The sequence below is a fragment of the Leopardus geoffroyi genome, chromosome B4 (genome assembly GCF_018350155.1).
Source record: "Leopardus geoffroyi isolate Oge1 chromosome B4, O.geoffroyi_Oge1_pat1.0, whole genome shotgun sequence".
Taxonomy (NCBI): Eukaryota; Metazoa; Chordata; class Mammalia; order Carnivora; family Felidae; genus Leopardus; species Leopardus geoffroyi.
In genome coordinates, this window is record NC_059341.1 from 100,931,493 (window position 1) to 100,959,194 (window position 27,702).

The 27,702-nt window shown below is 34.3% G+C and overlaps 1 protein-coding gene across 5 annotated transcripts in view; it reads left to right on the forward strand.

Moving 5' to 3' along the window:
* Positions 1 to 27,702, forward strand: part of ZDHHC17 (zinc finger DHHC-type palmitoyltransferase 17) — a 103,920-nt gene that overhangs the window by 43,636 nt on the left and 32,582 nt on the right. For all 5 annotated transcript variants that reach the window (XM_045467100.1, XM_045467098.1, XM_045467096.1 and 2 more), the window contains 5 exons: positions 3,192 to 3,256; positions 3,893 to 4,055; positions 11,872 to 11,997; positions 23,910 to 24,052; positions 25,644 to 25,744. In XM_045467100.1, the coding sequence (XP_045323056.1) occupies positions 3,192 to 3,256; positions 3,893 to 4,055; positions 11,872 to 11,997; positions 23,910 to 24,052; positions 25,644 to 25,744 (598 nt within the window). The remainder of the gene's footprint in view (positions 1 to 3,191; positions 3,257 to 3,892; positions 4,056 to 11,871; positions 11,998 to 23,909; positions 24,053 to 25,643; positions 25,745 to 27,702) is intronic.

The window sequence follows — 27,702 nt, forward strand, 5'->3', positions numbered from 1 at the left end:
AGAAAATGAAACCCCACGTCTTCCCTTACCCGCATCCCAAACTGAGATCACTTTCTTTTCATTGTTTAGTATATTTTTCCAGAACTTTTTTCCATCTATACACTAATTATAAAAGTAAACTTCTGCAGTGTTCAATACATCATACTTTGGGGTCCAAAGTCCTTCTTTGGCCTACAGAACCATGGGTTCTCCAGCCCATCTTTTGTCATTTCCCCTCACTCACTCTGCTTTGACACACCAGTCTTCCTCCTGTTCCTTGAGCAGCTCTGCTACGCTGCTGCTTTAGGGCCTTTGTGATTGATCTTACCTTCTGCTTGGTAAATCCTTCCCTCAGATAGTCACACAGTTCTCTGTCTGTTTTATTTCAGTCAGATGTTTTCTCAAATTTTATTAGTTCTGATTAGTTCCCAATTATAAGTAATAATAAAATTACTATATTTTCATTTTTTCTTTTTCTTCCCTTTCACTGACTTTAGTCTATAATACTGTTTTTCTTAGTGTTAACTTCTTTCTGGTAGATATAAGTACATTTCCATTACTTGATTTTTTTAACTATCAGTAATATCCTTTGACTTATAGCTATTACAGATTAGGCACTCTTCACACTTTCTTTCCAACCTTCTTTTTCCATTTTTGTCTTCATTTTTTTCTCCATTTTTTTTTGTTAATTGTATCAGTTTTACATTCTTAGGGCATATAACATTTCCATTTAGTTTGTCATTCTGTTCCTCACATTTGTTTCATTTTAGCTCTATTGTTAAAATATATTTAGTGTTCACTACCAATTCTTTTGGATGATTTTCAGGAGGAAAGGGAAAATGCTAAGTTATGGAGCCCTGTTGATCATGGAATCCCCGTAAGGTTTTGATCTGGGCTTGTTAATTCTTCCTAATAGAGAATACCCATACGTCCAGGCTGAACTTGGAAAAGAAGTACCAAGTTTTAAATCCTGATCCAAAGAAAGAAAAGGTTGAATTTCATTTTTCTTTTAGTACTCTAGAGATGTGGCATTATTTTACATTTTTAATTTCACTTATATTTTTTAATACTGTCACTTCTTTAAAAGGATAGGAAAAGACAACTAAGAAGGAAGAAGAAACTAAAGAATTTACATGTCTGTCTTACTTGGACATCAAATTTAGTTGAGCTATCTTGAAATTAGGACAGTGAAAGAAGTAAAATAAGTTACAGTGCTTGACTCATATAAGAAACAAGGAAACTTGTCATTTCTGAGAAGATTTTCGTAAAGATTTTAATTGAAAAAAAAAATTGGTGTGTATATTGGAAGTATCGAATGAGGTTACATAGGACATTCCCACCCACATGTAACATGAATCCAGAAATGGATTTATAATGGATAAGGCATGCCATTTGATTACGGTATTTACTACGAGGGACAAAACTGATGATATCCAAGGATGCGTCTAGTTTGTCTAATGTACTGTTTCCTCAACATTTTTTCTGCCTCCATACCTTTGAAAATGTTCACATTTGAGGCATATTCCCTCGGTATCAGTGGCTCAAGAGAATTGCTGCATAGAGTTTTAAAGTGTTTTGCAGTATACTTGACTATGACTCTGTCCTCTCTGCATGACTGGTATACTAGATAACACAACTTGGATTACAGCTGCTACTTTTATATAATCCAGAATTGGGCGATGGGGAAGGGAAGAAGAGGAAACTTAGTATCTGTTGAATGTTATATTCTAGGCTATAGAGTGCTTTACACACATAGGTGTTATATGTATAACACATAGACTGTTATATTCTAGGCTATAGGTGCTTTACACACATTGTTCCATTTAATCATCACAGGGTTCTTAGGAAGCCATTATATATTCACGTTTTTAAATGAGGAAGCTGAAGCTCAGAGAATTAAAGTGATTTTGCCAGTCTTCTAGCTAGTAAGTGGTAGAGCTAAGAATTCAAAACCATGTCTGTCTAAAAGCCTATGCCTTTCCCAAACAAATAGGTAGATAAACATGTCTTTTCACTTCACAAATGGTTTTTGATCACTTCACAAATGGTTTCACTCTGCTGGGCACTGAGAATACAAAGATGAATTTTATAACAATTTTAATCCTCGAAGAACTTCTTTTTAGCTAATGGGACAAATACCTCAGGCATAGAGGATAATTAGTCCAGGTTGGAGTTAGGAGAGATAATTTTAGAGAAGTGAAACTGATAGAATCCCTGATACATCAGGATGTCTTGAAAGGAGATTTAGGTAACTAGGGAAGAGTTTTGGTTAAAGAAATGGTAGTTTTAATTCTAATTTGTCAAAAAACTAAGCAAAAGGGGGGGGGAAGTACCATTAGGAAAGCAAAAAGTTGGGTAGGAGAAATAAAATAATCACTATTTTGCTGGGAATAGTATTCATATACATTTGTAATAATGTAAATATCAAATATTTATAGAACCAAAAATACAGTAGATCTCTTGAAAGAATAGAAAGGTGCATATTTGTTATGGGGCAGGAAGAGTAAAAAATTCTCATTTTGCATACCGAAGAGTCTCAGAAGATAATGCCTAAAACTGAAAAATCAAAAAGTAGTAATTCATGCATCTTACTTTAAGACGTGGAGGGTTAATACCAAAGTAATGAGCTAAAAGAGGTGAAAATAATGGAGAGAAAGGCAGAGAACAGCTTTGTCACCACAAACTTTGCAAAGTTATTTGACTCTAAAAATGTACGTGCATACCAATAAAATAAAAAGAAAGCGGACTTTTTTTGAGTTTATTGAAAAGATAGGTCTTTTTATTCTTTGTTTTGAAATGGCTAGAAGTAAACAGGGTTTCGTTATTCCTTCTTATCATGAATTTGTATAAATAAGTTTTTTGGACACATATCATTTAACTTCTCATTTGTGGATGAAGGATGAAGAGTAGGTCAGGATCTTTAAATGCAAAACATTGAAAGGCTGATTAAAGCATCTGAAAAGGGAAATCTATAAATATATGATAATTAAATACATATTTAATGTTTTGTCAATTAAGTATATGCCCATTAATTAAAATATTTAGTGACAATAGGTGGTTTTATTTTAAAGTTAGAAAAAGTTTCATAAATGACCCTTGATTGAAGAGTGTTATATTGGCTTTTCTTGTGACATGCAAATTAGATTTTTCAGGTAAGTTTTGTAGGAACTTAGAAATTTTTACTGTCTTACTTTTTTCTTTTTGTTTATTAGGATGTAGATATGATGGATCAGAATGGAATGACACCTTTAATGTGGGCAGCTTATAGAACACATAGGTATGTAACCATCATAAAATATTTATTCAGATCATTGTCAGCATAATGTAAAATAAATGATGGGAAAAGGCAGTTAATGTTCTATTTGCTAATATTTAAAATTCTTATTATGAGTACAAAGTGTATGACAATTACCTTTTTGAATGTTTGAATCTTTGTGCTTACCTTGACCTTGGTAGTTACGGTATTCTTAATCTATTCCTCTTTTAGCAATTTTTAAGAATGAAAGATGTTATCTTATTTTTAAAAATGATTTTTTTCACATTATTTGTATATCGACAGGGTTGATATATTTATTAGTAAGTAGCCTGAAAATATTTTTGGAGCAATCCAGATTTTAATTAAAAAATTTAATTGTTTAATTATATAGGTATTAAGACCTCAATCCCTAATGAAAAGCAGAAAATGTCAGGACCACGTATGCCTTCTCTTGGAACTTTGTATAGGTGTTGCACATATTTAATCCTTCAGATTAGAATATTGTCTCATTACTGATTATAAGGTTGAGTATAGGTTAGAATGGAAGTGTTCCAAAATGGGATGCAAATGCAACCACGATCAGTTTAGTATCTGTAATGATTTCTATAATTGAAATTAGGGTTGTTGTTGTTGTTTTTTTTTTTTTTTCCTTTTCAGTGTGGATCCAACTAGATTGCTTTTAACATTCAATGTTTCAGTTAACCTTGGTGACAAGTATCACAAAAACACTGCTCTGCATTGGGCAGTACTAGCAGGGAATACCACAGTCATTAGTCTTCTTCTGGAAGCTGGGGCTAATGTTGATGCCCAGAATATCAAGGTAAAAATACCCTGTATTGATTATGTTATGTGAAATGTTGTTAAGATCTCAATTCCTCAATAAAAAACTAGATTTTTTCACAGACTGTCAAAGATGGGAGAAATGTCTTATTTAAGCTCACACCCTTTGCTTCCATGCAAGAATTTGTTTTGAAAGATTGGTTTATTTACTTTTGTAGTATTGAAGTAATTGTCAGATTTTGATGGCCTTTTCATTAGTGAATTCTTTCTTTTGAAAATTAAATTACATAACCCATATCTTCATAGGTGAAGGGAATAATTTTCTGGTTTCTTTAAGAAGACCAGTACAAAGAATCACCTGTTTGTAGTTAAACCACATTATGCATAATAACTTTCAGTGATTCTTTGCCTTGTAATTGTCTTGTTTTAAAGATCAGGACCTTTACAGATTTATTATATGTAAATACCTCTCCCGCGGATGTTTGGCCTGATCCAGGAAAAGTATACAAGAGTATCTAAGAGCAAAGCACAATTAATTAACATTTGCATTCTGAACATTTAGAAATTTGCAGACATTTCATGAGTAGTTGAAAGACAGTTCTGTTGGTAGTCTTAAATTTTGGTTAACCATTTTTATTTTTAAAGCTTCAGGATCCACCATGTTGTTTGGCACCATTCTTTCTGTGAAATGACTTTAAACTTTGAAACATCATCTTTCAGTAATGTGAATTCATAAATAATTTTGTGCCCTTTGACAAGTGTTCTTTAATTTTGACTATAAACCGTAATACTTTTGGAGTCAGATCTCTTAAATTTCTAAGGGATATGTGCTAATTAAATTTGAAAGACATTTGAGCCACACAATATTCTGAAATGGCAATCAAAAAGTAGGTTATCTCCTGCTGGATCAGGGCATCTAATTATGTTCCAGTGAATAGTTCTTTCTGTATTCAATTACTCTGAAGTTAAACTGCTAAAATAATATAGCTTAGACTAGCTGTATGGAGCCTAATTTACTTAAAATTTTAACCAATTTTTAAAAATGAGTTTAATTAAAAGTGCTTAGTTAAAAGTAGATATCAAATATCTTGTTGGAAACTATAAGAAATTGAGAAAAAGTTTCTTTCTTTCTTTTTTAAATTTCAGGTCTTTCTGTCTTTCCCCAAAGTGATCAGAATGGCTGAATATCTGACAATAAAATATTGAAAGAGGAAAGTCAGCATATTATAGGGCCTGACACATCATGGGCACTCTAAATATTTTTTGACAGACTGAAGATTTATGTAGTCTTGAGCTTTACCTCTAAGCTAGTTTTTCTGACACTCTGCTATTATACCTCCCTGCCACTTCTGAAATTATAGAGAGAAAAGTTTGCTTTTTGAAATTTTTTTTTAATTTAATTTAATTTTTTAAAAAAAGTTTACTTATTTATTTTGTAAAAGAGAGAGAGCACCAGTGGGATAGGGGCAGAGAGAAAGAGAGAGATGAGAGAGAATCTCAAGCAGTCTCTGTGCTGTGAGCACAGAGCCCAAAATGGGGCTTGATCTCACAAACCATGATATCAGACCTGAGCTGAAACCAAGAGTCAACACTTAACCTACTGAGCTACCCAGGTATCCCCCAAATGTTCTTAAATAGGAAGCTCAGGAACGTTTTTAACACTATGATTAGTAAATTGGGCTAACCTCAAGGCCTAAAGGACAGGAAAGGAAGCGTTTGACTAAGGCTGACTAATGTCCCCATATGAAAAAATTAGTGAGTTTACCTTATGTTTATATCTGTATTGCTTTAGAGCATTGTTTCTCTTCTGTTTGGTACTGGACAGCCATTCTTTCTTTCTTTCTTTTTTAATGTTTATTTATTTTGAGAGAGAGAGGCACAGGGGAGGGGCAGAAGGAGAAGAAAGGCGAGAGAATCCCAAGCCAGGCTCCGTGCTGTCAGTGCAGAGCCTGATATGGGGCTCACGAACTGCGAGATTATGACCTGAGCCAAAATCACACCTCAGATGCTTAACCGACTGAGACACCCAGGCAGGTGCCTGCCTCCTGGACAGCCATGCTTAAAGTGATCATGCCCCAGGAATATATTTCAAAATATTTCATGTTACATTATTAAAAAGATAGAACCAATTTTACTGTGTCAAATACTGAGTCTCCAGAGACTCTACCAAGAGCCTGTTGAAATTACAATAATACTAAAAATTGTGATAACATGACTGAACAGTTCTGGAATTTGAAACTAGTAGTATGTATTTTTAGACCATTTAAGAGTATATTTTTTATACATATAGACTTTGGGATAACTTCACTTGGATCATGATCTTTAAGTCTTTGAAGTGTAGATTGTAAATTTAATGTCTTTTCAAATAAATAGTGAGCCCTTGCACTTCGCATTAACCATTGCATAAAGATGAGATTATTTATGTATGTACGTATGTATGTATATTTTTGAGAGAGCAAGTGTAAGTGAGCGAGGGACAGTGAGAGAGAGAGAGAGAGAATCCCACAAGGGGCAGAAAGAGAGGGAGAGTGTGGAGCCTGAAGCAGGGCTTGAGCTCACCTGAAGCGGGGCTCAGGCTCACTTGATTGAACTCACAAGCCATGAGATCATGACCTGAGCTGAAATCAGATGCTTAACCGACTGAGCCACCCAGGTGCCCCATAAGCTTTTTTTTTTTTTTTTTTTTTTTTTTTAAAGAGAGCATGCGCAAGCATGGGAGGGGCAGAGAGAGAGAGAGACAGACAGACAGACAGAATGAACTCCAAGCAGGCTCCACACTGCCAGCGTGGAGCCCCATGCAGGACTTGATCTTGTGACTGTGAGATTGTAACCTGAGCCAAATCAAGAGTCAGACAGTTACCTGACTAAGCCACCCAGGCACCTCAACCATTGCATAATCTTTTATTAGACTTAGTAAAAGAAATAATCTGTAATGAATTTCAACAGAAAGGTAATGGTAAGAGAGATATTTGAAATGATGTAAATAATTTGAACCTTATAATTTTAATGGTTTGTAGGTTCAGGCATGTGAATTATTTGGTACCAAGATAGGATAAAGCTTGAATGTAGCTTTCTTAACTAGTGCAGTCCAGCGTCTACAGTGTAAAATAATTATCGTGCCTGTAGAACTTTTATTTAAATTCATGTTTGGTTTTTTTATTTTTATTAATGTTTTAATTTTATCTGACATGTATAAGCAGGATTGGCTATTGACAAAAAGAAGTTAATTTGAAATGTAGTTCCCTGATAGCTTCTGGAGTTACATCATCATCATCATCATCATTATCATTGTTATTATTTAAAATTTTTCTAAATTAAGGTATAGTTGGCATGCAGCATTTTACTAGTTTCAGGTGTACAGTGTAACCTGAACCTGTCATGAGATGACCACAACAGGTCCAATCAGCATCTGTCACAAAACTTTGTTTTCTCTTGTGACTGGAACTCTGAAGATTTGCAGTCTTAGCAACTTTCAGATATACAATACAGTAGTATTTATTTTTGAGACAGAGAGAGACAGAGCATGAGTGGAGGAGGGGTAGAGAGAGAGAAAGAGACACAGAATCTGAAGCAGGCTCCAGGCTCTCAGCTGTCAGCGCAGAGCCTGAGGCAGAGCTCGAACTCACGAGCTGTGAGATCATGACCTGAGCTGAAGTCAGACGCTTAACCGACTGAGCCACCCAGGCGCCCCTACAATACATGAGCATTAACTGTAGTCGCCATGCTGTACATTACATCCTCAGGACTTAACTTATTTTAAAACTGGAAGTTATTGTTAACTTTCAGCTCCCTTCACCTATTTCACCCACCCCCAACCCCTGCTTCTGGGAACCACTGGTCTGTTCTCTGTATCAGTTAACTTGGTTTCGTTTTATTTGTTTTATTTTTTATATTACAGATATAAGTGAGATCATACAGTATTTATCTTTCTCTGACTTATTTGGAGTGACATTATTTTTAAAGGAAATAAAGTTTAAGGAGTTGCTTCAGTTGCTCAGGGAACACTTACACTTTCAGAGGAAAACTAATCTTTTTATCCACACTGGTGGAAAAGTAGATTTTTGTTTTAAAATGCACTTTTTGTGGAATTAAAAAGATGAAGTATCAGATGCTTTTTCTGCTGGAATCTGGCATTCCAGATTCCATATGCTGAAGTCTAGTCACCACCTTCTAATGGAAACCATTCATTCATTCATTCATTCATTCATTCATTTAACAAATATCAGTGCTCGGGAGTCCAGGTGTTTAAGATAGATGAAGTCTGTATTCTCTCAGAATTTACATTGTATTAAGAAAATAGACAATAAGTAAAAACACATGCATATGCATCCTCATAGGCAAATGTGGTACAGTGATGAGGGATGAAGGGGCCACATGAGGTGAGAATGACTTGTGAATACCTCTGAGGAGATGACATTGCTTTCAGACTTGTCTGATAAAGGGATCAATTATGCAAAGACATAGGAGGAAGAAACTTTGCACGTAGATGAGCCTGCAAGTGCAAGTCCCAAGGTCAGGAGTAAGCTTGCCCTGTTAGAGGTGCAGCAAATGACAGCCTGGACTGAGTGCAGTGAGCACGGGAGTGCAGTCACTAAGGAAGGCAGGTGCCAGATCGTGCAAGGCCATGATAAGGTACTTTGTGTTCTCAGTCATGAGAAGCAGTTTGGGAGGATTTACATAGGCTGGCTTTATAATCTTTGTGTTTTAAGTATTTTTAAAAGACTACTTTGGTTGCTGATGGAGAATGCATTGAAGAATTAAAAAAAAAATGGAGGGGATGGGTAAAGATCAGTTAGGCTATTGTAATAAACCAGGCAGGTGATGTTAGTTTAGCCTACAGTTGTAGGAATAGCGATGGAGAGCAATGAATGGATTTGGAAATGATAGTTTACAGTAGAAATTAAAATGATAGTTTAGAGTAGATTAGACATGAGGGTGAAAAGAAATATTGGTGACTTAGATTTTGGTTTGAATAACTGAATGTCTTGTGATATATTGAGGTTGTGAAGACTGAAGGAGGAAGACTTTCTTGGGGTGAGGGTGGTAAGAATATAATTTGAGGTGTGGTGCCTTTTAGCTATGTGGAATAGCAAGTTAATTAAGTAAACTTAAGTTGATATGAATGTCAACAGGGGAAAAATTAATTAATTGAAAACAACGTAGATTCTTTGTCCAGGAATTTGACAAAGTTGATGTATACCTGTATATTTTTCCAGTTTTCATTTCGAGAGCTAAGAAAGAGACTAATTGATAATCATGAATTATAACAAAAAAGATATAGTCTGCAAATCTGGCTATAATAGCTAATAAAAGTTGTGCTTTTCAAAGAATATGAAAAATTATACTTTGTGTTATAGTTATAAAAACATTGATCCTTTTTCTTCTAAAATAGCTTTTCTAATTAAAATTAAAGTTTCTTAGAAATCTGTCTTTATATTATTTACCCTTATAAATTAGTTATTTGAATAAAAAATTCAATTCTTTTAATATGTAAATAAATGATTTTTTTTTCAAAATAAGGTAACTTTAAAATGACTATTTTGATCCTTAGAAGGATCAGGAATGGTCATATACTCTAGATTAGAAATTCTTAATCTGGGACTTACTAGTGAATTTTGGTTAGAGGGTGAACCCATGAACCCCTGAAATCGTTACCAAAAAATTACTTGCATCAGTGCTTTTTGGGGAGAAGGTCAATGGCTTTCATGAAATATGACTCAAAAGAATTTAAGAACCGTGGCCCCACATAATAGTTACATGGAATAAATCCAGTCTTGTTAAATGATAACAATAAGGAAGGGAAAAATGATTTGGGATACTAAGGATTTTTTTAAACTGACCTATGCAGTAATCCCTTTTTATTACAGCATCTCATTTGTGAATTTTTAAAAAATAATATTTTACCCTCTCCCACATGTTTTGGTTATACAGATAAATTTAGATGAATTGAGTTTTGGGAGGACAATTAATCTCCGAGTGCTACCCAAGCATTTATCATTTTTCTTTCTAAAATTATCAAACAGCATAATTTTTACCTTGTGCGGGCTATAAGATTACTGAGCTTTGTTAATATATGGAAAAAATCTTATATGGTTTCTTGACATGAGATAAGATACTTTTTTCTAAAAATAGTTTTTATTACTTCTTAAGTAACTGCCCTAGATGGTCTCCAAACAAGAATTTTCCTAGTTTTAACAATGAAATTCAACCTCAGGCAAAAAGTGATTTTCTCCTCTCCACCTTCCATAGTGTTTATCTCACCAAAACCTTTGAAATATTTCTTTTATTACCAGTTACATAGTCTATAAACACTCCATGACTCTTGTTGTTATTGCTCTTGTTATTATCATTTACTGTTTGGGCTGACACATGGAGTAATCAAATATAGACTTGACTTAGAACCCTGGTTTTAGTATCATTCTTTAAATTAATTGCTTGTTTATTTTACCAGCTGAATAAAAACTATACAAAAGCAGTCAGAAGACTAGAGGAATAGTTGAAAGATTTCTTAAAGCTCCCTCCATCTTTTTATCTAGGCAATCCTTAGGTGTCACATGGCCCTCTAGTGGAAGGGATGCTCAGCTGGACCGAGGCAACAGCAGGATATTCTCTGGGAATTGTTACCCAAGGGATTGCTTTTATTCAGGTAATCTTTATAGTTTGGATTAATTAGCTGGTTCTTACAACTTAGGTGATAGAAGTTTTGAATAGGTAAGGAGGTATTTTACAGTAAATATTCCTATTTGTGGAAGACTCACCTAGCTTAAGCCCGTGCCTTATTAAATACTATTGATCTTTTATTAAAGGATTGGTTGGGCATTTTGTTGTTATTGTTGTATTGTTACAGTTGTTGCTACTGGTGGTAGTGCTGTGTTTGTTTTGTTGTTTGCTTTTTATTTTTTAGTGTTTTTTTGTTTCATAGAGTGTACTTTATACTTGATAAATAATCATCCCTCATAAGTAAAGCTCTCCAAGGCTCCTTATTCTTTTGTTTTTATCTAGTTTTTCATAATAAAATTTCAGTATTTTCCTTTTTTAAGTAATTTTGAATATTCATCTATACATTCTTAAAATTTTGGCAGACACAATTTTTCACTTTACTTTTATATTTAAAGTAGATAAATAGTGTAGAATATTAAAAAGAATAGAAATGTAGGTGTCTCACTAATGAGAAAGAAGATTTGAAATTAACAAGGGCAAAAAGAAGCATAGATCTAGAATTGGGGGCGCTTATATCTTCTTTCTTCCTTTAAAACATACTAGTTTCATTCACTTCTACTCTTTGGCATTCTTCTTCTTGAGATTAGAAGCTACAGGTCCATAACTTGAGTTTCACTATTTTTTGTTACTGTTCTCATTCTCTTTGGAAATTTCTGGATTTGTGAATGAATTTAAGATGATAGTACAACAGTAGGAGAAATAGAAGTTGACTTTTCTTCTTCTTCCCTATTCTCTTCAGACCTTTGTCATTATTGAAATTAAACTGAGAGGTTTCTGGCAATTTAGTATTCTAGTAGGATGTTTTGTAGTAATAAGTATTACTAATAAAACAAAGATATGAAATAACCGATAAACTTGATAGCCTCTGATCCAGCAGGTGCTGAAATACCTACTTTTTGATGTACTTTAATATAAGCCAAAACGCAAGCAAAAATAGAATTTATAGAATAAGATGAGTAAATACTCTTACTGATAGTACCTTGAATGGGAGAGCATAAGTAATATGTAATGATTTAGATTCTTTTAGTATTTGACTTTGCCTGATGTCAAAACAATGTTAGTGAACTAATTGTTCAGTTTATTTTTATGGGAGTGCTTTAAAAGTTTTTTAAATCTGAATTTCTTCTACTTATCAGGGTGAATCAGCACTTGATTTGGCAAAGCAGAGAAAGAACGTGTGGATGATCAACCATTTGCAAGAGGCGAGACAGGCAAAAGGATATGACAATCCGTCCTTCCTTAGAAAGCTCAAAGCTGATAAGGTAAATTCATGACTGAAGTTTTTCAGTATATAATCTTTTTAAGTAAAATTCATAGGCATGCCTTCTTACCTGAGCATTTATAGTTTTTAATTGTGCCATTGACTAGTGTGGCTAATTTGTCAATCATCAAAGGTGAATAGCATTAAGCCTTGAGTACCATTTTATTTTAGGCTGTTCTGGTGGTAATACTATTTACTTAAAGTTAATGTTGATCTATGTGTTATCACAACAGAATGACAAGTTTTGGACAAAGGGAAATGTAAAAGCATGCCTCATTTATTTATAGTTCAGACTTCCTTAATGCATTGAAAATTCATTGGTCCATTACTTAGACATGAGAAGAGTTAGATTTATAGTTTATAAACTTGCCTTTTTTCAACCCCACAGTTGAGAATAATGAGCAATTTTTGCATGTTGTATTACCTCTTTCATTTTACTACTAGATATGATATAGAGAATGGTTATTTTTTTATTTTCTTTGATTTTGCTCTGTCCTCTAGGATTTAGAGCAGTTTTTCTCAACATAGCAAACAAAGGCTGATGTCTCATAATAACTAAGCTTGTAACAAAAGAGTCTTATATTACTTTGAAAAGTCCCATAATCTTTATGCTTTCATTTGTTTAGTGTAAATATTATAAAGGATTTTTAAAAATACATTGTCAGATGAAAATGACTTTGTAAATTCTAGATGTTTATTAATATATAGTTACTTATTATAGCAATAATGAACTAGATGCCAGGTTTATGTGTTTGGATGTGATTTCTTTTATTTTTTAATTTTATTAAAAAGATGTATTTACTTATTTATTTATTTTTAATTTATTTTTTTAATTTACATCCAAGTTAGCATAGAGTGCAACAATGATTTCAGGAGTAGATTCCTTAATGCTCCTTACCCATATAGCCCATACCCCCTCCCATTACCCCTCCAGCAACTCTCTGTTTTTTCTCTATATTTAAGAGTCTCTTATATGTTTTGCCCCCCCCCCCCGTTTTTATATTATTTTTGCTTCCCTTCCCTTATGTTCATCTATTTTGTATCTTAAAGTCCTCATGTGAGTGAAGTCATATATATGTTTTTCTCTAATTTTGCTTAGCATAAAACCCTCTAGTTCCATCCATGTAGTTGTAAATGGCAAAATTTCCTTCTCTTTTGATTGCCAAGTAATACTCCATTTGTGTGTGTGTGTGTGTGTGTGTGTGTGTGTATGTGTGCGTGTATACGCACACATACACACACACACACACACACACCACATCTTTATCCATTCATCCATTGATGGACATTTGGGCTCTTTCCATACTTTGGCTATTGTTGATAGAGCTGTTATAAACGTTGGGGTGCATGTGCTCCTTCGAAACAGCACACCTGTATCCTTTAGATAAATACCTCAGTAGTGCAATTGCTGGGTTGTAGAGTAGTTCTATTTTTAATTTTTTGAGGAACCTCCATCCTGTTTTCCAGAGTGGCTGCACCAGTTTGCATTCCCACCAGCGATGCAAAAGAGATCCTCTTTCTCTGCATCCTCACCAACATCTGTCGTTGCCTGAGTTGTTAATGTTAGCCATTCTGACAAGTGTGAGGTGGTATCTCATTGTAGTTTTGATTTATATTTCCCTGATGATGAGTGATGTTGAGCATTTTTTCGTGTGTCAGTTGGCCATCTGGATGTCTTCTTTGGAGAAGTGTCTATTCATGTCTTTTGCCCATTTCTTCACTGGTTATTTGTTTGGGGTGTTGAGTTTGAAAAGTTTTTTGTAGATTTTAGATACTAACCCTTTATCTGATATGTTAGTTGCATATATCTGCTCCCATTCTGTCGGTTGCCTTTTAGTTTTGCTGATTGTTTCCTTCCCAGTGCAGAAGCTTTTTATTTTGATGAGGTCCCTCCCAATAGTTCCTTTTTGCTTTTGTTTCCCTTGCTTCTGGAGATATGTTGAGTAAGAAGTTACTGTGGCCAATGTCAAAGAGATTTTTGCCTGCTTTCTCCTCAAGGATTTTGATGGCTTCCTGTCTTACATTTAGGTTTTTCATCCATTTTGAGTTTATTTTTGTGTAAATTTTTTTCAATGTTTATTTATTTTTAAGAGAGAGAGAGACAGAGTGCAAGTGGGGAAGGGGCAGAGAGAGGGGAGACACAGAATCTGGAGCAGGCTCCAGGCTCTGAGCTGTCAGCACAGAGCATGATGCAGGGCTTGAACCCACTGATCGCGAGATCGTGACCTGAGCTGAAGTGAGACACTTAACCTTCTGAGCCACCCAGGCTCCCCTAATTTCTTTCAAAAAAGAGAGAACAGTTTAGCACAGTTTTATTAATATTTGTATATTACTGGGATTAGTTCAGAAATTGAATATTCCTGTTTTTGTTTTTGTTGGGTTTTTTTTTTTGCATTAGTATTTGTAAATACACTACATTTTTAAAAAAGATTACTCAATAAAAATATATGATGGTTGAGGGCTTTGTGAAACGAAGTATTTGTAATTATGTAGATTGTTGTCTTTTCCTCCTATTAGAAATATTTAAGTCATAAACATGACTTGATTTGCTGTTCTGTACAGTATGTTCTGTATTTAAACAAGAAACAGTGGCATGTAGGATTCAGTAGTATTTTTCTAAAAATAAGTAAGTCATCCCAAAGGGGGAAAAATATTTTTGGACACTGCTAGTAGATTAGATAGATGCAGAGAAAATCTTGATTTCAGAAAACTGTTTTAAAAGTTGTTGGATTTTTTATATATTTTTTAATGTTTATTTATTTTTTTTTTTGAGAGAGAAAGAGCGCGTGCATGCATGAGTGGGGAAGGGGCAGAGAGAGAGAGAGAGAGGGAGACAGAGAATCCAAAGCAGCTCCAGGTTCTGAGCTGTCAGCACAGAGCCTGACATAGGGCTTGAACCCACAGACTGTGAGATCATGACCTGAGCCAAGGTTGGCCATTTAACCAACTGAGCCACCCAGGTACCCCAAGAGTTCTTGGATTTTTAAGGTTAGAAAGTTTTAGTTAGGCAGATTTATGGCTAAATAAATGCTTAACAATAAGTTAGAGGGAAATCTCTATTATTTCTCAACACTTAAAACCCATGATCCCTTTTGTTAGCAATGGTAATCTCACATATTGTCCTCTTTAATATTGTTTATTGATATATATGAAAATAAATCTGGGAAGATGGAGTAGATAGTCTTTTCTCTATACCTCCCCACTAAGTATAACTGCAAAACCTGGACATTATGTACAAAATATTTAAATGTAGGAAGATTCTGGGAGATGGAGAGAAAAAGAGTGGTTAGGGAGCTCAGGACCTGAAGAATGACATAGTGGTTAGTTTCCTGTGTTTTGTTTTGTTTTATTTTGTGTTTTTTTTTTTTTTTTTTTTTTGCCTCAAATATCCCAAAAGTGGAGCTGACAAAGCCAACAACTTAGAATCACAAATGAATACAGACAAAGTCTCTAGCAAAATCCTCCTGTTTAGCCAAAGAACCACAAAAGAGGCAGCTTAACAAGATAGAGATTTTTAGAAAATAAATTTCTGCCACAGCTAAATATTGCAAAAAAAACTGTGGCTCCATCCCAAATCATACCAGCAAAGGCCATCAGACTTCCACCCTTACCAGGCTGTAATGAGGTGTCCCATCTTATCTCCTGGGCTGGTGTCAGAGAAGGCTAAATAAAGATTTGGCACTTTCATCCCCACTGGTCGTTAATGAGGTCCCATCCCCTGCTCTATCAGAGAAGACCACAGAGGAAACAATAATGAGGCACTTCTAACCCTCCCAGCCAGGGAGGTATAAGTAGAGGTATAGTGAAAGTTGGAAGTTCCACCTTTGCCCAACAGTAATTAGGAGCCCCCCCTTCTCGGGTGTCAGTGGAGTCCAAGTTGAGATCTGAGCTTCATTCACATCACCTGGCAGTATTGGGAAGGTGCATCACTCCCTCCTTCTGCCATGCTGCATCAGAGGAATCCATCTAAAAGAAAAGGTTTAATAAGATCCAGTGTCTGATAATACCCAAAATCCAAAATGTCCAGGTTTCAAAGGAAAATCATTCATCATACCAGTAACCAAGAAGATCTGAAACTGATAAAAAGAGAATCAAGTAGGTACCAACAACATGATGACAGAGATGTTAGAATTATCTGACACATGGGGCGCCTGGGTGGCGCAGTCGGTTAAGCGTCCGACTTCAGCCAGGTCACGATCTCGCAGTCTGTGAGTTCGAGCCCCGCGTCAGGCTCTGGGCTGATGGCTCAGAGCCTGGAGCCTGTTTCCGATTCTGTGTCTCCCTCTCTCTCTGCCCCTCCCCTGTTCATGCTCTGTCTCTCTCTGTCCCAAAAATAAATAAACATTGAAAAAAAAAAATTAAAAAAAAAAATTAAAAAAAAAAAAGAATTATCTGACACAATATTTTAAAACAGCCATTAAAAAAGACTTCAGTGAATAATTATGAACATGCTTGAAACAAAGGAAAAATAGTCTCAGCAAAGAAATAGAAATATAGAAATAGAATATACAGAAGAACCAAATGGAAAATTTAAAACTGAAAATTACAATAACCAAATGTACAAAACTCAGTGAATGGGCTCAACAGCAGAATAGAGGGGACAGAGGAAAGAATCTGTGACCTTGAAGATAGAACAATAAAAATTACACATTCTGAATGACAAAAGGGAATAAATTGAAAAAAATGAACAGAGCCTAAGGAACCTGTGGTTATAACAGAGTATCTGATATTGATATGTTTGGTGTCCCAGAAGAAGAGCAGGAGGGTGGAACTAAAAAAGTACTCAAAAGATATGATGGCCCATAAAACCCCCAAATTTGTCAAAAGACAGACCTACAGAATAAGAACTGGAACATACCCTAAACAGAATAAACTCAAAGAAATCCTGCCTGAACACATCATAGTCAAAATTCTGGAAACAAAAGACCCAAAAAATAAAATTCTTGAAATCCCCTTACCAGCAGGGGTGAAACAGTTCAGACGACCCTGGAATTCTTATCAGAAACCATAGAGGCCAGAAGAAACTGGCACACATTTTTCATGTGCTGAATGGAAAGAACTGTCAACCCAGAATCCAGTATCCAGTAAAAATATCTTTCAGGAATGAAGGAGAAATCATCACCTTCCTCAGATAAAGGAAAACTAAGAAAATTTGTTACCAGCAGACCTACCCTAGAAGAATGGCTAAGAGAAGTTCTTTAAACAGAAAGGAAATGAAAAAAAATTAGAAAAAAAAAAAGGAAATGATAAAAGATCTTGCAACATAAGATCATGATTAGCCAAATTATGGGTAAATACCATGGACTTCTCATCTTATACCTTCTAAATTATGTTTGATGATGGAGCAAAAATTATAATACTGCTTGATGTGTCTCTAAATGTGGGTAAAGAACATATGTGAGATTGATTATTTATTTATTTATTTATTTATTTATTTATTTATTTATTTTTAACGTTTATTTATTTTTGAGGCAGAGAGAGACAGAGCATGAACGGGGGAGGGTCAGAAAGAGGGAGACACAGAATTCGAAACAGGCTCCAGGCTCCGAGCTGTCAGCACAGAGCCCGACGCGGGGCTCGAAATCACGGACCGTGAGATCATGACCTGAGCCGAAGTCGGCTGCTTAACCAACTGAGCCACCCAGGCGCCCCAATGTGAGACAATTTATAATATAATCAGGGGTGGGTAGAGAGGCATAAAGGCAAGTAAAGTTTCCACACTTCTCTTGAACTGGTAAAATGATGACACCAGTATATACTAGGATAAGTTATGTTTATATAATACTTAGAGTAACTACTAAAAAAGCTATACAAAGAGATAAACTGAAAAACACTATAGATGAATCAAAATAGAATTCTAAAAAGCTTTCCAGTAACCCACAAGAAGGCAGGAAAAAGAAAACAGAGAAACCATAGAGAAGAAGTAGAAAACAAAAAATAAAATTATAGACTTAAACTCTAGCATATCAGTAATCTCATTACATTAAAATATTCTAATATACCAAGTAAAAGACACATTGGCTTTCTGTATTATAAAACATGACCCAACTATGTACTGTCTATAAGAAACTCACTTCACATGTAAGAATATTGGCAAGTTGTTTATATAGGCAGAATGGAAATGATATATGTTACCCTGATATCAAAATCACACAATGGCACTACAAAAAAAAAAAAACAAACAAACAAAAAAAAAAAAAGAACTATAAACCAATATCCCTGATGAATATACAGTTGACCCTTGAACAACATGGGTTTAACTGTGTAGGTCCACTTAGATTTTTTTTTTTTTTGATATAGTACTGTAATGTATTTTCTCTTCCCTAATGATTTTCTTAGTGATATTTCCTTTTCCCTAGTTTACTGTAAGAATACAGTGTATATATAACACATATAACATACAAAATATGTTTAGCCAACTGAAACTAAACATGTTATGTTTAACTAAATATGTTACTTGGTAAGACTTCTGGTCAAAATAAAAGGCTGTTGTTAAGTTTTGGGGGAGTCAGATGTTATATGCAGATTTTTTATTGCATGGGGTTTGGTACCCCTAACCCCTCCATTATTCAGGGTTTAACAGTATACTCAAAAATTTTTAATAAAATGTTGACAAATAGAAGTCATCATTACATAAGAGGACTTATGTACCATGACCAAATTGGGTGTATTATAGGAATGCAAGGCTCATTTATTTATTTAAAACAATTTTTTCAATGTTTATTTATTTTTGAGAGAGAGAGACAGAGTGAGAGCAGGGAAGGGGCAGAGAGGGAGGGAGACACAGAATCCAAAGCAGGCTCCAGGCTCTGAGCTGTCAGCACAGAGCCCAACGTGGGGCTTGAACTCATGGACCGCGAGATCATGATTTAAGCTAAAGTCGGACGCTTAACTGACTGAAGCACCCAGGCGTCCCTGCAAGACTCATTTAATATTCAAAATTATTCAGTGTAATATACCATATTAACAAAGAAGAAAAATCTCATAATTATATCCATGCAGAAAAAGCATTTGATAAAGTCAATGTCTGTTTATGGTAACACTCTCAAGAGAACTACAAATAGAGGAAAATTTCCTGAACTTTATAAAGGACATTTCTAAAACCTTCAGCTAATATCATACTTAATTGTGAAAGGCTGATTTCCCAGTAAGATCAAGGACAAGGCAAGGATATCCCTCTTACTATTTTTATTCAACTTAGGGCTGGAAATTCTAGCTAGTGAAATAAAGCAAGAAAAGGAAATTAAAAGGCATATAGTTCGGAAAGGAAAAAAAATTGTCCCTATTTGTGGTTGACATGACTGTCAGTATAGAAAATCCCAAGGAATCTGTAAAGTAAACCCCTAGAACTAATAAATGAATTTAGTGAGTCACAGGATATAATCTATTTTATTTCTAAAAACTTTTTTAATGTTTATTTGTTTTTGAGACAGAAAGAGCATGAACGAGGGAGGGTCAGAGAGAGGGGGACACAGAATCCGAAGCAGGCTCCAGGCTCTGAGCTGTCAGCGCAGAGCCCAACGCGGGGCTCGAACTCACGGACTGAGATCATGACCTGAGCTGAAGTCGGATGCTTAACCAACTGAGCCATCCACGTGCCCCCTATTTTATTCTATATACTGTAATAAACATGCAGACACCAACATTAATACAGTATTACTTAGAATTGCACAAAACAATTGGGTACTTAAGTGTAAATCTAACCACACACGTAAAATAACTATATACTGAAAGTTTTTTTAAATGCCAATGAAAGAAATCAAAGGTGATCTAAATAAATGGAGAGATATACTGTGTTCTTAAAATGGGGGGTGTCTGGGTAGCTGAGTTGGTTAAGTGTCTGACTCTTGACCTCAGCTCAGGTCTTGATCTCAGGGGTCATGAGTTCAAGCCCTGTGTTGCGCTTTGTGCTGGATGGGAAACCTATTTAAAAAAATATGTAAATTTTTAAATAGTAAATATGTCAGTTGTGCCCAAATTGTTATACAAATTTCATGTAATTAAAAAATTCCAGCAAGATTTTTTTTTCTGTATGGCCAAGATTATTCTATACAGAAAGGCAATAGATCTAGGATAGCTAAGACAATTTTGAACAAAAAGAATCATTCTGTGCAATTTTAAGACCTGCTATATATCTATAGTAATCAGGACTGTGTGGTATGCTTAGAGGAACAAATTCCTAGATCAGTGAAAGAGAATAGAGATCCCAGAAATAGAACCACAGAGATATATGCTCATCGACTTGATAGAATTGCAAAAACAATTCAGTGGAGAAAATAAAACCTTTCCAACAAATGATGCTAGAGCATTTGGACCTGTATAAACAAAAAAATAAAATAAACCTCTACTCAGACTTCACACTGTATAAAAAAGTTAACTCAAGGGGCTCCTGAGTGGCTCAGTCAGTTAAGCGTCCGCCTTCGGTTCAGGTCATGATCTCACGGTCCATGAGTTCGAGCCCCACGTTGGGCTCTGTGTTGACAGCTCAGAGCCTGGAGCCTGCTTCAGATTCTGTGTCTCCCTTTTTCTCTGCCCCTCCCCTGCTCATGCTCTGTCTCTCTCAAAAACAAAGATTAAAAAAAATTTTTTTTCAAAAAAAAAGTTAACTCAAAATGGTTCACAGACTTAAATGTTAAAATGCAAAACTATAAAACTTTAGGGCTATGCAAGGAGTTAGATTTCACATGAGAAGTATGATCCATGAAAGTAAAAATTGATCAGTTAGACTTAATTAAAATGAAAAGCTTTTGTCCTATGAAAGACCCTGTTAATTAGGATGAAAAGACAGACTACAGACTAGGAGAAAATATTTGCTAGCCATATATCCAACAAAGGACTAGTTTGCAGAATCTATAAAGAATTTTCACAACAATGAAGAAATCAATCCAATTAGAAAGTGGATTAAAGGCAGAAAGATATTTCACCAAAGAAGATATAAAAATGGCAGATAAACACATGAAAAGATGTTCAGTATCATTAGTCATTAGGGAAATGCAAATTAAAACCACAATGACTTACTATCATATACCTATCAGAATAACTAAAGAAGTTGCAGCAACACCAAATGCTGGTGAGGGTACAGAGAGATTACTCCACAGGATTCCTACATTGCTGGTGGGAATGTAAAACAATACAGTACTCTGGAGAACAGTTTGAGAGTTTCTTTTTTAAAAACTTAATATGCATTTACCGTACAACCCAGAAGCTGTACCGTTATGTACACAAAATCCTGTACATAAATGTTTATCGCAGTTCTATTCATAATAGCCCCAAACTGGAAACAACTCCAGAGTCCTTCAGTGGATGAATGGTTAAACTGTGATACATTCATACCATGGAATGTTCTTTAATAATAAAAAGAAGTGAACTAAGGATATATGCAATAACATGGATCAATGTCTAGACAATTATGTTGAATAAAAAAGCCAATCCCATAAGGTTACATACTGTATCATTCCAATTATATAAAATTCTTGAAATGACAAAATTATAGAAATGTAGAATAGATTAGTAGTTGCCAGAGGTTAATATACAGGTGAAGGTAGAGTAGGAGGGAAGTTGCTCTAAAAGGACAACATGAGCAGTCCTTGTAGTGATGGAAATATTCTGCATCTTAACTGCATCAATGTCAACATCATGATTATGATATTGTACAAAATATTGTACTATATTTTGCAAAATGTTAGTCTTTGGGGGAACCTGGGTAAAGGGTACTTGGGATCTGTATTATTTATTACAACTGCATGTGAACCTACAGTTGTTTCAAAATTAAGTTTAATACAAAAATAGCTTACTGAATTATAGACTCTAGATGGTAGATACACAGGTATTCACCATAAAATTCTTTCAAACTTACTATATATTTGAAAGTTTCCATAATAAAATTCAAGAGAAAATAGATTTTTCATATCTACAAAAGCAGCACATCACCAATACATCTTTTTTTTTTTTTTTTAAATATCTTTACAGTATCATAAATAACATAGTAAGTAACATTTTGGAAAAGAAAAAGACAACTCTGGAAACCCCACACATGAATATTTATCCAAGTGAAATGAATTTACATTCATGCAGAAATCTGTATGCAAATGTTTATAATGGCTTTATTCACAGTCCTCAAATTTGGAAACAACCTTTATCCTTGAGCTGGAGATGGATAAGTAAACTGTAATACATCCTATAATGGAATACTACTCAGCATTAATAAGGAACAAACTGCTGATACACACAACAACATGGGGGAGTGTCAAATGAATTGTTGAAGTGAAGGAAGCCAGACTTAAAAGAGTGCATCAGTATGATTCCATGTATACAACATTCCTGCAAAGGAAAAACTATAGGGGTAGAAATCAGATTAGTGTTTGTTAGGGGCTGGATCTGGGGGCATAGGTATTTCAGGACTTGATAGAACTGTTCTGTGTCTTAGTTTTCATGCTGACATAACTGTGTATATTAATCTAACTTCAGAGTACCCAAGAGAGGGTGAATTTTACTGTATGTAAATTGTATCTTTATTTTTAATAATGAAAAAAATGTAGCTATTGCTGAGGGAGAATGAGTACCTTAAATCAAGGCAAGTTACAGATAATTTTAGAAAATACTTCTTTAAATAACACATCTACTTTCTCTGCCACCAACACCCACCCACACTTAACCATACACCCTGTCCTCCCTAGTTATAAATATTCCCTAATGTCTTTTTTTTTTTTTTTAGAGAAAATGAAAGTGTGAATGGGGAAGGGGATAGAAGGAGAGAGAGAATCTTAAGCAGGCTCCACATGCAGCATGGAGTCTGACACAGGGCTAGATCCCACGACCTTGGGATCATGACCTGAGCCGGTATCAAGAGTCAGACGCTCAACCGACTAAGCCACCCAGGCACCCCTTCTCTAATGTCCTGATATAAAATCCATCTGTGTTAGAGATGAAATAACAAATCAGAAGGGTTATTTTACTACAGCATAAAATTAAAACTCTGAAGTTAAGTTTGTTATTCAAGCTAAAATTGCACACACTATTTAGAAAATGAATTACGGTGGCTAAATTGGGAAAGATATGGCCATTTATTTATATGAAAAAGTATTTATTTTATTAGAGGCCAACAGTATAAACAGGGTGCTACAAAAAATGTAGTATCTTAGCTTTCAAAAAGGTAAATAGTGAGGAAAGTAATGTTTATACTTTGACCTTTATTAAATCACAGCTGGAATATCTTGAATTGTTTTGTCACTTAAGGTTACTCCAGAGACTTGATAGCTGCCTATCAACTGTGGTATGTGTTACAAGGAAATAGGTTTTATACTTAGAAGTAGGGACTTTGTAGCAATTAGACTAGTACAAAAATGAAATGGAACTACCTCCAAAGTATTAAGTGCTCTGCTTTGATCTGTGTTCAGGGGCACATACTCTTCCTTCTATGGACTCTGGGACTCTGTAGACTGATTTTGTTTTCTATTTCATTTTAAGGTTTTTCATTTTAAGGTCATTCAAAGTATCTTCAGGCTAAGCATCGGCAGGATTCTTTATCTGTTGTAGCTCTTAGAACATCAAGTTATTCTAGTTGGTCTTATCTCTAGTTATCAGTGGCCTGTTAATGGGGTGGTGTCATCAAGAACTGTTTTCTAGTTTATCCACATGTCGGCAAGCAGCAAATACTGCTGTCTTCTATTATCTGATATCCAGACCCACTCCTATAATTTATACTCTCATTTTCCACAATTTTAACTGCTTTTAAATTGTCTATAGAAGACTGAGACTAGCATCTTGAATAGTGCCTGCGCATAGTAAACCTATTTGAATGAATGAATTTCACTTTCTGATGCATGTTTCCACGAAGATAACAGTGATTCACATTCAGATAACCTGAAACATGCAAACTTTCTGACTAATTGTTTTGTTTTTTTTTCTGTGCAGGAATTTCGGCAGAAAGTAATGCTAGGAACTCCTTTCCTAGTTATTTGGCTGGTTGGGTTTATAGCAGACCTAAATATTGATTCTTGGCTCATTAAAGGGCTAATGTATGGTGGCGTTTGGGCTACAGTACAATTTCTTTCAAAGTAAGTGTGTTGTTTTTAACTATGTTTTTATCTGTACATGAAAAGATATAATTTGGACGCTGCTTTGTAAAATTAATGTTTTGTATGTTTAGAATACTACCTTTATGTAATATATTTCATCTTAATTTAGTGCTAAAGAATTTTGGCAGATTTATATCTGAAATCTTTTAAATTTTTAATGTTGTTGAAATGTTGAAATTCTAGAGGTATATTCAATGGCAAACTCTAACATATAATTTTTAAGTCTAAGATACAATTTAAAAACATTTCAGTAGAAGTAGATTGAGTTCGTTGACCTAACTAATATACATATTGCTTATTTCTAGGTAATTATAGCTTTAGCTTACCTTTTCATAGGAGTTATATTTTCTTTGGTCATAAGCAATATGCAAGAAGGAGGTTTGATTTTAGTAGTAAGGTACAGTCTGAGCATATGAAGTATGCTCAGCCTTTTTATTTTCTCCTCCCTCTTTTTTCTTTTTTTCTTTTTTTTTTTTTTAATTTTTTTTAACGTTTATTTATTTTTGAGACAGAGAGAGACAGAGAATGAACGGGGGAGGGGCAGAGAGAGAGGGAGACACAGAATCGGAAGCAGGCTCCAGGCTCTGAGCCGTCAGCCCAGAGCCTGACGCGGGGCTCGAACTCACGGACCGTGAGATCGTGACCTGAGCTGAAGTCAGACGCTTAACCGACTGAGCCACCCAGACGCCCCCCTCTTTTTTCTTTAAAACATTGTGATCTTTCCCTTTTTTTTTCTCCTTAGATCTCATTTTCTAAAATTGCCTATTCAGCAAACCTAGGCAGTTGTCTATGATCTAGAACTTCCTACCTAATCTCCATTCCTTTAGTACTTTGTTTTCACCTGAATTTCCAACAAAAAAGAAAAAAAGAGTTCTGAAAATAATTCACATAGAGTATGTTAACTCTCAGGAATAGGCTTAATTCTAGGTAATTAATCTCATTTTAGTGTTTCTAGGGGCTCCAAGGGGTCGTATAAATAGGAAGACTTCACACATAGCCTACATGGATAGTTTATCCTGCCTATGTTTAATAAAATTCATTAATACTTTCCCCAAATTCTAAATTCTGTAAATAATGACCTTCAAATCCATTAAATTGGCCAGTTCATTCTGTTTGAAAACCTGTACTAAAAGCTTAATAGGAGTGTGTAGGTAAGGAGAAATAATTAAACAGAAAAACTTGAGGATTGCTTTGTACTCATTTGTCAAAATTATAATACATCTTTGATGAATAATATGCTAAATGATAGAGTTACTAACTATACTGAAGTGAATTATTGACTTAAGAGAATAGAAGTAGACTGACATTCTGAGGCTGAAAAATATCTAGAATAGAATATAATTCTGTTGGTAAATTAGGATCCTCAGAATCTTGCTCACTCATTCAGCTGTGAACTCATTTATTATTGATTACCATGAAAAATGGTCTTGGTATTTAAGCATTCTGAATGTCTGGATTTTGGTTAAACCAGAGTTTACTATGTGAAATATGTGTAATTTTCATTTAAATAAATAATTCCTTTTTACAAGGAAATCTAGAGCTCAAATTTTATAAAACTTGTGTTTTGCAGATCCTTTTTTGATCATTCAATGCATAGTGCATTGCCTCTTGGAATATATTTGGCAACCAAATTTTGGATGTATGTAACATGGTTCTTCTGGTTTTGGAATGATATCCTTTGGTTATAAAGGTCTTATCTAAAGCAAATTTTGTTATTTAAACGAGTGTTTTATAATAATTTAACATTTGGGACTGAACTATCCATGATTTGTTGCAGTAGAACAATATTTCTAGAAAAATAACGTGTGAACCAACGTAAATATTGCTCTTAAATGTTTCATATTTAATAGATTGCTTTTGACAGCCGCTTTTAATAACAATATCAGAAATAATAATAGTAGCTACTATTTAGTATTTGAGTGTTTAAAGGGTATTTTCTTAAATACTTTGTACTCGTTTAGTACACATTCTATATGTTAATATATTGTTATCTCCATTTTATACATGAGAAAATTTAGGCTTAAATAGGTTAAGCTGTTATCCTTGCCCAAGGCTACACAGCTAGTCTCTGGTAAGGCTGGGATAGAAACACATACTTGTCTGCTTCTATAACACCTATTCAAAACCTTTTTACTAAACTGTGATTTTCGTGTTTTAGTACCAGACTATGTACTCTAAATATTTTCTTAATATCACAACTTTTTATTTTGTTGTGGAGGATAACAGTTAATTTCCTTTTGCTTTATGAAAAGGCACACAGTGCTGTATCTTCAAATATTTGCTAATTATTTCAATGTAGTATACTTTTACAAAAGTAATATAATCTGAAAATGTAAATGTGTGTGTGCATGCGTGTGTATCAAAGAAATAAGGACAGGGTCACCTTTTGATATTTTTACATAGAAAAAGCTCAATCAGTAAGACAGTCTGTTTTATTAAAATAAAGGCACATGTTTCACAAATGTCTACTAAAATCATTTTTTAAAACATTACTATAAAAAATATATAAAGTAGATTTTAAGTAACATGCAGTTTTTGGTGACTTATAGCTATTCTGAACGATTTTAATTACTATCTAGTTTCACTTCACAGTCGTGCATGTTATAACATTGTGTTCTTTTTGTTGTCTGTGTTTTAAACAAAAACAAAATACTGGAAAAAAAAAGCTTATTTTGAGACTGAGGCACAGTCTTACGTTTTTACAGCGTTATATGATTACTTTCAGAAAGTGGAGTGCTTTTTAAATATTTTTTTAGTGTAAGTATCTTTTGAAATGTTGCCATGTGACAGTTTTCACTAGCTCATTCTGCATTGTACTAAACTTTGACATAAACATTATTCAAGGATTTATTAACCGTTAGAATTATCTTATTGAAACATTTAGTATAAGTAAAATAGATCTTCTTATTTTCGTTACCTCATCTATTTTAAATTTATAAAAAGCACTGACCTCTGAAATGACTTTAGTATTCCAGACATACTTTCTAACTTTGTTTCCTAAATTGGACAGTAAATTTTACATCCCGAAAAAAGTCAGATTGACATTTCAGAATAATTTTAGACTGTTGCTGTTCTCTTAATCTGTTGTGCATATAAGTGGAGAAAAGCTGGAAAATTAGTAAATTATAAATATTGAAAACTTCATGCCAGAGAGTTTTATGTAGTCTGATTTGAGTTTTTTGTTCCTTTTTTGGAGACAATAAATAGCTATGCAAGTTTCTAAGCTAGGGAGTTGAGAATGTGAGAGGTAGATTTTGAGAGGAAGGTCAGCACAATCAAATCTATTTAACTTGTTCTATTTGAATAATTGTGTCTTTAGAACAGATTGGCATATAGTTCATTTTTTAGATGCACTGAACAAATTGCATATATTTTTCAAATAAAAATTATAGTATGAAAATACCAAGTTTCATACTTGTCTGCACAGGAGTGATGATCATAGTACTGTCTCACAGAAGTCTTGAGCATGAATGTAATAAAGCTTAGGATACCTGACATGTAACAAATGTAAATAAGTATGTGTTATTATCTTCTGCATGACTTTTTGGATCATTGTGTCTGTCTACATCAGTTTTAACTGTGCATTTATGGTTTCTTTTATTCAGATGTTTGTATATGTGTATATGCTA